Source organism: Humulus lupulus, chromosome X (genome assembly GCF_963169125.1).
Source record: "Humulus lupulus chromosome X, drHumLupu1.1, whole genome shotgun sequence".
Classification (NCBI taxonomy): Eukaryota; Viridiplantae; Streptophyta; class Magnoliopsida; order Rosales; family Cannabaceae; genus Humulus; species Humulus lupulus.
Window position 1 is genome coordinate 5,345,728 of NC_084802.1, and position 11,259 is coordinate 5,356,986.

An 11,259-nucleotide genomic window follows, 5' to 3' on the forward strand; every position below is an offset into this window, starting at 1 on the left:
ACAAATTCGATCAAGTAGCAAGTGATCAAGGATTTATCAACCCTCAATCACTTGGGGGGCACATAGGGTATACTGGTATGTATTTCAACACAGGCAATAAGAGCACGAGCAAATATGTTTGTTTTGTTTTTGGGCTGACTTGTAAAGTTTGGAAGTCTAAAATAGCCATTAAGCTAACTTGTTTTACAAGGCTTAAGCAACTTAGAATTTTTCAAATTTTAAGTTAAAAACCGATATTCGTGTAATAAGAAATTTATGCTCATAAAAAGTTAGAGCAATAAGAGCATGAGGAAGTATATTTAGTGTGAACTTATGGAATGGTTAAAATTTCTAAGTAAAAAAAAAAAAAAAAAACTAAATTCTCATGTGAAACTAAAGGCATCTAAAAACTTTGCTATGCACAATAAAAACTTAAAAGTTTGAAGTTGTCAACAAGGAAAGAGTAAAGTATTAAATGTCAAAATAGCTCACTAGTTCGAGCAACAAAATACAAAGTAAAGTAGACTGTGATGAACCACGAGAGGGAGTCACAGGCGAGCTCCTCTAGAGGGTTGATCGACTCCCTCCTCTGCATCAGCTGCTCCTCTCGCTCGGAATGATAAAGCAGAGCAGGCAGGGGTGAACGCAGGAGGATTGGCAGCTTCTTCAGCGGCCCTTGCTTCACATCTGGCAAGATCCTCTGCCTGGGCCTCCTTGGAGAAACAATCAAGATTAAGAGGCTTGTTCAACTTCCAGACCCTATAAAAACAGTCAAAACTGGCCTCCTCAAAGCGAATCAAGTCAAGCTCTTTTTCTTGCTTCAGCTCTTCGTTCTCGCTGATCAACCTCTCATTGTCTCGAACTAACTCTTTAATATCGAGGGATTGCTTCTCCAATTGAGTTGTCAAGGAAGCATTGTTTTGAGCCTGCTTTTTGAGAGACTCGTCCCGTTCAGCTATAGTTCTCTCTGCTTGCTCCAGCTTGGACCTGGCCTCCACCAGTTGATCGTCCTGCACCTTGATCAACTCCTTGTAATCTACGGCTCGAAGCTGAGCATGACCAATGGTGACAAGTGACTGCATGGAAGACAAAAAGTTAATACAAGTAAAAATACTAATAACAAAGTATCTCAAGGAAAAATGCTTACCTTCATCAATTGAGTGAGTCCTCTCTTCAAGACAACTTCGACACTAAGTCGAGGGTAGGAGTCTAGGCTTTGAAGCGTCGATGCATCACGGCCAATATCCTCAAGAAGCCCCTTGCCCAGGTCGCTAACAGCACGAAAAATCTCACTCGAACTACCCTGGTGAGTAGGAGTTAGGCTCGCAGAAGGAGGAAGGGAAGAGGGGGTCAATGGCGGAAGTGTAGTCGGTCCCCCAGGTTGCCTCCCTTGACTTGGCGGTACTACCTTCTGAATCTTCTGTGGAGGCATAGAGCCACTTCCATCACCAGTTTTCCTCTTTGAAGCAACTTCTCTGAACATGTCTGAATCTGCCAAGGATGAAAAAACAAGATTGTTAGAGAAATAAACATAATGAAACGTGTACAAGTGTATACTGCAATTGTGATACTCTCTAATTACCAATTATAAAAAATATTCCTATTTTCACTAGGCATGTGTTACCTGCGTTGAAGATCTGTTCAAGGAACTCATCCTCGTCATCCGAGGATGAGCTAAGTTCCCCTTCAACCTGGATAGCTTTTCCTTTCCCAGGTTGAGCGGGAATAGTAGATCTACGCTGAGGATCAGGCTCTCTAATGACTAGGTCGCCAGATCTGTGAGAAAGCGGAGAAGGCCCGGGAGAGGGCCGACCAGTCACTAGCTCCAGGCCCCCAGTAGACCGATCAGGAGTATCGTTCTCCCCGGTAGTACTGTCCACCGCCAGATCCTGGTCACATGGCACCAAACCCACCATCTGGAGAAGGTCCAGTGTGACCAACCTTTTCACATCCTTCTCCTTAAGACTCATGTTAGCCAACTTTTTGGCCCGCCTAAACATCTCTTCAGTAGGCAATGGTCGCTCAAATGGACCCGAGCGCGTAAAAGCCAAGTTGTTGGCCTCAATATCCAATGTGAGGAAGTATTCCTTATGATACTTCCCGGCGTTTGATTTGTGGGAGATGCCGTTGAGATATGTAATCCCCCTGTGCCTGTGATAGAAGTGGAAGAAGCCTGAGTTGTTGTGGGAAGGATTGGTCCGAAGATCAAACAGGTAATGCACCTCATGGGGGGTAGGCTCGTCCCAACCATTCAGAAAGTAAAGGATGTACAGCGCAGAGAGTGCCTGGATCCCATTCGGTGTGATCTGAAATGGGGAGACGTTGAAGTAGTCTGCTACAGACCGGAAATACATGTGCAGCGGGAGTGTTGCTCCAGCATGCACATGGTGCCTGGACCAGGCACAGTACCTTCCACCGGGCCTATTGGCTCTTTGGTGCGAGCCTGGGCACGTCACGTTTGCCCCGCTTAAGCCTAAAGCTTCAATGTGTTTCTGGAATAGCGCGGGAGTAAGTTTTGAGGTTTCGGCAACGAACCAGGAGGGTTCTTCTTCTCCCTCATCACGTGGCTTCTGGACAGCCAAATCCTGAATCGCGGTAGCAAATTTCAGAGAAGGCTTTCTTGGAGCTGTGGTAGTGCGGGTTTGATTACGCTGTACCACCTTCTGTACTGCTCTGCGGGCAACCTGCGGGTCGTGTTCCTGAGGGAGCCTGTTAGATTGCTTCACCCTCATCGTCGACTCAGAGGCTTGTCGAAGAAACTGTTCCTCGTGGAGAAGATATAAAGCTGAGCGAGGGAGGATCTGTTTGAAGCGGTGAAGACGATCCTCTGGAGTGTAACCGGTAGACGAGCCTGGTGAGGAATCGCTATTCAAGGGAGTCTCGATTGTTTGCGGGGCGGATGATTCGGAGTCCGTATGGTTGTCACCTCCCCTATAGTCAGAGCGATTCATCTACAAAAATGAATAAAAAATGGGGAGGTGAGTAACCATACAGAAAAAATTCATCAAAAATAAGAGTTATTTTTATACTTGGAAAATTTTGTCTAAGTTATAAAAATATAACGCATATAAAAAATAATAATTTTAATGCTCAAAGGTGCCTAAAAGGTACTTAAAGTATTGAACTTGTTAAAGCTTATAGAAGGAGGCATTGTTGGGATTTTCCTATAAGACTAAGTTCCTTATGTGTGTAGTTAACATACAGAGGTTGGGTATACACTTGGAAGGAAAAGAAGCCAAGGTCTACGGAATGTGGTCCGATAGGACCGTATGATTGTTCTAAGGGACAACTAAGCATTCGATCGAATGCCAAGATAGGATGGGTACTCATGACCAAAAGAGGCGTTCAGAGCCCATGGGTCAAGGAACCGTGCATCCACGCGAGCCCAGAGCAAAGTGCACTTGGTCCGATCGGACAACTTCTAGCCAGGAGACGTCCTGCCTCGCCACCGCTCGAGCTTCACGCGAAGTCCCCAAGACGTCCGATCGGACATAGCACGCCCGAGGAGAAGATGTTGAGGTCCGATCGGACGTGTGCCTCGTGCCTCCAAAAAACTCCTAGCCAGCAGCTGCAACAATTCAGGACCGATCGGGCATGGGTGTCAAGGGAGGTTCGAAATTTGCTGTCAAAAATTCGGGCACTTAAAAGCCAAGGAAGGGAAGTGTGGTCCGATCGGACCACACATTTGTCTGAAATTTTTCGAATCTCCGATCGGGTATGAAGAGAAAAGCAACCACTTCCAGCCTTGGACAAGAGCTCCGATCGAACCTAATGACTTAACCACAACTTAAGGAGGCGTCGTTGGCTAAGGTGTTTTGGCGTGGGCTCCGGTCGAACATAAGGTCCGATCAAACCAGATGGAACTTGCACGCCTCAAGAGACGCGTATGCCCAGAATTTCTGGGCAAAAAACCATGTAAAAAATGGCCCCTAATGGCATACTTTGCCTACCCCTAATCCGAACCAAATAGACAAAGCCCTAAAAATCCCTAGTCTCAAACACATTCCATCATTCACATAAAAAAAAAAACAAGATCAAAGCATATAAATGAAAGGTTTTCTTCATGTTCTTAAAAACCCATTACACTATCAAAACCCTCAAAACCCATATTCATGTTTATGTCAAAATACCAAAAATGTCTTGAAATTCCTAAAAGCTTAAGGGAAAATTCGGGTTACCCATGCCACAAACCTCATCAAGACAACAAGCAAACACATTGAACAAGACATATTCAAGAACTTCAAGAACATCCAAGGCACAAGCATATTCGGCCATGGCATTTTTTTTAGAAAAAAATGTAGCAATCTAAGAGGCATGGAGAAGAAGACTTACCCAAGGTTGGAGAGTTTTGATTTTACTTGGAGGATGCTTGAAGATGAAGAGCTCCCCTTTAAGCTTGTGAAGTCGGCAAGAGGAGGGGGTCCTTGAGAGGGTTTCGGCCAAGAGAGAAGATGAAGGGTTTTTTTAGAATAATTTTTTGTATGTGTGAAGAAGAGAATGTAAGGTGGAGATATTTAAAGGGAAAAAAGTGGGTTTTTCATTTACTTTTGGACCTTTGATATTCTGGGACTATTTTTCTCTCCACGATCATGGGTGGATTTTTGCAGTGATCGTAGGTCTGCTGCATGAAGATGAACAATTATTATTTTTCATAATGACTTCAGCGGAGAAAAAGTTTATTACGTGAATAAATCATATAATAAACTTAGGGGGCAAATGTTATCCCAAAAATTTGAAAGAAATGACGTGACAGTGAAATTGACACGTGGCATGAGTCAGTAGGGTGATCTGGCTTAGTAATGGCCCAATACATCAGTTAAGGAATGAGACAGATAGTCAAGCCAAATACGCCCGATCGAAGAGAGTATTTAGACTGGGGGTTGCTTGGCTTAGACCTCAGTTTAAAGACCCATATAATTAAATTGGTGCCAAGTCCAAGAAAGTGAAGGGGAGGTATGAATTTTGGTTCAAGATATAAAAACAGTAGGTCCGATCGGACCTAAGCTTAGGGGACCTCTTGTTAAGCTTGGCTCGAATGAGTTCAAAAAGAATAAGGCTCAAGTTTTACTCAAAAGGGGAAAGCCGCATAGTGGCCGATCGAGCATACACATAGGAGGTACCTTCGACCATTCAGGTCCAAGGAGAAGTAGATGGTGGCTCGGACCACCTTGGTCCGAGGAGAGAAGCCTAATGCCCGATCGAGCATTTGGTTGAGCGAAGAGGTTCAAACCTAGTTGGCCTAAGGAGAAGGATGTGTGCCCGATCGAACGTGGTCTTGTGGGTACCTTGGACCATTTTGATCCAAGGAGAGGTGGTGGCTCAGACCACCTAGGTCCGAAGAGAGAGGACCAAGGTCCGATCGGACCTTGGTTAGCCAAAGGAAGCTTGGACCATTTAGGTCCAAGTAAAGGGGCATTATGCCCGATCGCACAAGATCTCCCCCGATCGCACATGACCTCCCCCGATCGTGCAAGACGCCTGCAGGAGCGCTTGGACCATGTTGGTACGAGGATATGCTAGGAAGAAGATGGCTCGGACCATCTTGGTCCGAGGAGCAAAGTGTAAGGTCATATTGGACCTTGATTGAAGGAGTCAAATAAGGTGGTTTGAACCACCTTAAGCCAAAGAAGACAACCATTGTGTCCGATCGGACACAATGGAGGAGTATACCTCGAGTGTAGTTGACCTTTGGTCCAAGGAGAGCCATGCGTATGCTACCTTTGACCTACGTGAAGCTTGAAGAATAGTCAACATGCATGAGAAGCTACGTCAAACTGCCCGAAAACTACTTCAGTGAGAATTGGTCTAAGCATCCGGGAATCACTCAATCCTCACTCGAAATTAGGGATCAGTTATATTTTGAATGTTTATTTTGTAATATAAATATTAGGTAAATAATAGAATATCCCGATCAAAAGGGGATATCAGTTGAGAACCCAGGTCTATAAATAGGGACTTGGGAGGATCGTAAAAGGACTTTTGGCAAAATTGAGAGTGAATCTGTATTCTAGAGAGAGAAAGTGTGTTGTTCTTGAGAAAAACCCATTTTTGTATTCTGGAGTATCTCACACTGAAGAAACTCAGTTGACAAGGTTCATCTGATCTTGAGTGTGAATATAGTAATAAAATCTCTAAGTGGATTAGGCTATTACCGATCATCGGGGCTGAACCACTATAAAAACCTTGTGTTATTTACTTCCGTTCATAAAAAACTGTCTGTTGTCGTTTATAATTCTCTTGAAGGTTGTCGTAGTTGACGTTCTCACGTCGTTGGCTAAATTCACAGTCAACATATTGAATACAATTTTTTTTTTCATAATGGTGTCCGTTGTATATCAAATCTCTAGCAAGTTTTTGAAAATTCTGAATAATTAAAGTACCGAAAACAAAGTTCAAAAAATTTGTTGTACGTGTGCATTTATTTTTTATTATTATTATCATTATTATACGCTTTGTGTGATTTTTTTTATAAAAAGTCTAAATTATGTATATGGAAATTTATGTTTTGTGTAAGACTTATTTTGGGCGATTACCCGTTTGAACATTTTATTTTTAAAAATTATCTTTTAGAACTCGTGTTTTGTCAAAAGGTTAAATATAGGATTGGATAGATCGATTATTTGAACATTGTATTTTGGCCGATTACCCGTTTTGACCCTTTATTTTTATAAATTAACATTTGGACCATATATTTATTCAAAAGGTTCAAAAAAATTTATAAAAATTAAATTACATATAATTTATATTTTTTTGTAAGGGTTCACATCATTTTGAACATTGTATTTTAGCCGATTACTCGTTGGGGTCTTAATTTTTAAAATTAACTTGTGGACCTCAAGTTTTGTCAAGATGTTAAAAATAGGAATAGATAGGTTGGTTATCTAAACAATATACTTTGGCCGATTACTTATTTTAACTCTTTATTTTTAAAAATTAACCTTTGGGCTATGTATTTATTCAAAGTGTTAAAAATTATTTATAGAAAGTAAATTATATATACACACCATTTTGAACTTTGTATTTTAGCCGATTACCCATTTGGACCCTTTATTTTTTAAAATTAACTCGTGGACCTTATGTTTTATCAAAATGTTGATTACTCGTTTGCATAATCTTTTATATACCGCTTCAAAGATGTTATTTTTTTAGTATATTATGTAGTATATATTTGTAGTTTATTATGTAATATATATTTATAGTTTTTTTTATTATTTTATTTTTTGTTAGTTCATTAGGTATTTAATTCAAAAAATATCTTATTTAAATATCTAAAAAAATAACATTTAATGTATTTTTGTTAGTTTATTAGGTATTTAATTAAAAAAATATTTTATTTAAATATTTAAAAAAATAAATTTTAAATAAAAAAAATTAGATTAAAGGAGAAAATAGAAAAAATAGTTTGGAGTAATTTTAGAATGACACATCATCTCTTTATTAATAAAAATGAATAAAAAAAATTAGATTAAAGGAGAAATTAGAAAAAATAGTTTGGAGTAATTTTAGAGTGTCACATCACCTCCTTGAAGCTCTCCTTTATTTATATATATATATATATATAGATTCTGGGAAACACCTACAAAGCATTCTCTTTTTACAACATAGGTTCATTATTTTTCTATTTTCGGCACCTGGATAGATATAGTTCTAAATTTTTTTATATAATAGTGTACATTGTAGCTATCTAGAATATCTTACAAATTTTCAAAAAATTCCAAATAAATTATATGGTATTGAAAACGGAGTCTAAATTGTTTGTTGCACGCATGCCTGTTTTTTTATATACGCGCGTAAAATTTTATAGTTTGAACTATGTTTTCGGCTTTGTAAACTATTCAGAATTTCTTGAAAATTTGCAGGATATTCTAAATACCTATAATATATACTGTCAGCTAAAAATATTTGAAATTATATCTATGCAGGTGCCGAAAATAAAAAAATGATGGACCGATGTTAAAAAAAAAACGTTGAAGTTGCTCCTGATATTCTAGATTATGTATTCTATTATAATATTAATATTTTAATTTATTAATAAAGAAATTGATGTCAACTAAATTATTACTAATAATGATACAAAAGTGTAAAAAGAGAATTATCATAAGAGTATAATCATTAAAGTACTATACGTACTAACTCCAATTTATTATGCATGCACGCACATTATATATATATATATATATATTTATATAGTTATATTAATATATTATTCTAATCATATCAATAATTACTCGACATTAAGTATTGAAAATTTAAAACTATAATCCAACAAGATTAAGCTAAACGAATTAGCTGCTCTTTTTACTTCCTTTTCTTCTCCTGTCTAACGAAAAGTCAGAAATATGGAAAAAGGTGTGTGTTTCTACTTATTAAATTTAAGTAATTAATAAATAAATTAACTTTTTCTCTAAATATTAAGCTAATATTATATATATATGATAAAATTATAGAGACAAGAAAGGTACCTGCGGAGGCTGCAGAGACGATATCTTTGTTGGAGTCTCTGATATTGAGAACCAATCTAGTCTTGAAGTGGGCATGGGAGGCATACAAGTCTGAGAGTGCCAATTCGATGCAGCTTAACCAAATCTTAGCCTGCAGAGTTTCAAGGTCCAAAACGACACCAACTCTCACCGGAATCGTGTCGTTTTGGGCCATGCATACCAGCATCCATGTTGAACAACTCACCATTAGCAAGAATAGTATAGCATAATTATTATTCTTGCTCATTGTCATACTTGAATCTTTTCAATAATACTGCTAATTTTCATTCCCCTCTCTGTATATGATGCCTTATTCAACTAATAACCTTCGTTTGTAGTTACATAGACATATAATATATATATATGTATAAATATATATATAGAGAGAGAGAGGAAGGGAGAATCGGTCCACTACGTTAGAACAAAATAACTGGAGGAGGAGAATTATTAATATTATATCTTACTAGAATTTTTTTTATCATTCTTATAAATAAATAACTAATTAATAAAAAAAGTATTTATGGCATTGAATTGAGATTTTTCTCCAAATTTCTCATCATGACCTTGATTTGTCAAAGCTTTTTCTCTCATTCATTCTCTGCCTGTAATTTCTTTTACGATCACGGCCGTTACTTTGACTAACTCATTTTTATAGGGAAATTTGATAAATCATGCTTACATTAGCTTAATAATTAAAATTTGAACCAAAGTTAACCACCATATGATACAAATGCTTATCTTTCATTTAATACCAAAAATACCCCTCTCATAACAAAATCCCATACCTTTCCTCTCTAAAATCTTGCAAAAAAGATACACATGGGTAAGTGATTTTCTTTGATTCTTGTTGTTGTTGGTTGTTTTTATGATTTAGATTGTTGTTTAGATGTTGGATCTGTAGTTTGTTGGTATTTTTTGCTGTTTTTTGGGTGAAAATCGTGGTCTGTGAAAATCTGCGTTTTTTTGGGTTCCTTGAATTTTTTTTTCTAAATGCCCGATAGTGTCCGATATAGGCCCGATGCAGGGACGATAGTTGTTGGGTTTCAAGGTTAGTGATGAGGTCCGATGGCCACCCGATGCTTGCCCGATATGTTTTGGTTACCCGATGGTCATTAAGGTTCGATGGCTACCCGATGGTTGCCCGATATTTATTTCATTCTACAAACCCTTTAAGTACGATAATGTATCGATACTAGTCCGATGCATGCCCGATAGTTTTTATTAAGTTAATGCAGACCTATTAGTACGATTGTACACGATGGTACCCGATAAGTGCCCGATACTTGCCCAATAGTACGATGGTACACGATTTTACCCGATGGTACACGATAGTGATAAAAAAAACTTAATAAAAACCGTACCTTTCGGCTTTTCCCCTGCCCATTTCCCGTTCCCTCCCAAATCCCAACTCTTCACTCCCACAAAACCATCGAGCAACATAAGTACTCACACCCGACGCTTCTCTCTCCCTCACCCACCATCACCCGACGCTGCTCTCTCCCTCACCCGACGGTCGGAAAAACCCCCACCGGAGACGTAGAAAAACCAAGCCCCAACCCCCACCGGAGACGAAGAAAAACCAAGCCCCAACCCCCACCGGAGACGAAGAAAAACCAAGCTCCAACCCCTCACCGGAGAAGAAAAACCGACACCCCATTGCGCAAAAATGTCTAGGGTATGTGTTTTTTTTAATCTCTTCTCCATTAAAAAATGTTATAGTATGTATTGTTGAATTTGACTGTGTTAAATCTGACTGTGTGACATCTGATAAACCGTAAAATTTTGAAAAAAAATTCTGGGTTTTTTTAGAGGTACGATAAGGTACGATAGTGGGTCGACATGGGTACGATAGTATTTGTGTTTCTCGTAACTTCAGGTTGAAGATGAGTGTACGATAGGGGTACGATAGTGGTTCGATGGTGGTACGATAAGTTGTGTTTTCTGATAACTTGAGGTTGAAGATGGAGGTACGATATGGTACGATGTTGGGTACGATGTGTGCCCGATAGTGGGAACAAATTGTTGTGTATGTTATAATACGATGGTGTACGATGTGAGGTACGATTGTGCACGATAATGTTATAGTTCCAGTTTTCCATTGGTGTCCGATATGGTGCGATAGATTCCGATAGTTGCTCGATAGTATATTGTAGAATATAAAATTTGATGTTTTTTTTTTTATTCTATTTAATTGGGTATTTATTTGTTTTATGCAGAACTTAAGACCTCCACAACTGATAGTTCCAGTAGAGGAACATTTTACGGGACGTATCACTTGGCGCGGCAGTTGGTACTTTCCAAAGATTAAAGCAAAATTTATACAGTGTGGTTTATTGGATAGGGTGAAGGAATCCCCTTTCAAACAGTTCTTCATGGCGGAACCATTAAATTTTTCTGGTGCCTTAGTCCATCAATTGTTGTTGCACAAATTCAGAGGGGAGAAGACTGACGAAGTCCAGTTTTATATTGGGAAAAAAAGATGTAGATTTAGCCAATTGGAGTTCGCTTTAGTTACTGGTTTAAATTTTGAGGCCGGACCGTCTGAAGCTGAGATTAAAGCGAAGACCACTTCGGATCGGTTGATTCTTGAGTACTTCAATGGTCATTCCCCAGTGAGCATAGGGCAACTGCGCAGAACTTTTGAGAGTTGCCAAATAGTTGATGATGTGTACAAGATGGGTTTGTGCTTATTAGTTGAGGGTGTTTTGAAAGGTCGTGAGGAGAAGTTGATGGTTTGGACTGACATGCTGAAGATGGTAGACGACGTTGACTTCTTTTTCCAGTACCCGTGGGGGAAGAT

At 38.9% G+C, this 11,259-nt stretch overlaps 1 protein-coding gene across 1 annotated transcript; it reads right to left on the bottom strand.

The window, feature by feature from the left end:
* Window positions 1-367: 367 nt before the first annotated feature.
* LOC133805375 (uncharacterized) lies at window positions 368-8,898 on the bottom strand. The gene is made up of 4 exons (XM_062243540.1): window positions 8,442-8,898; window positions 1,604-2,930; window positions 1,127-1,470; window positions 368-1,055 (listed from the first exon to the last, which is right to left on the bottom strand). The coding sequence occupies exons 1-4, from the start codon at window positions 8,523-8,525 to the stop codon at window positions 528-530; spliced, it is 2,283 nt and encodes a 760-aa protein (XP_062099524.1). The 5' UTR covers window positions 8,526-8,898; the 3' UTR covers window positions 368-527.
* Window positions 8,899-11,259: the final 2,361 nt, after the last annotated feature.

Bases quoted from the DNA above. Each gene is read 5' to 3' on its own strand.
- LOC133805375 (XM_062243540.1), bottom strand. From the start codon at position 8,525: ATGCCTCCCATGCCCACTTCAAGACTAGATTGGTTCTCAATATCAGAG. The intron at 2,931-8,441 runs GTACCTTTCTTG...TCATTTTTGTAG, and splicing joins CGTCTCTGCAGCCTCCGCAG to ATGAATCGCTCTGACTATAG. The intron at 1,056-1,126 runs GTAAGCATTTTT...TCTTCCATGCAG, and splicing joins GACTCACTCAATTGATGAAG to TCACTTGTCACCATTGGTCA.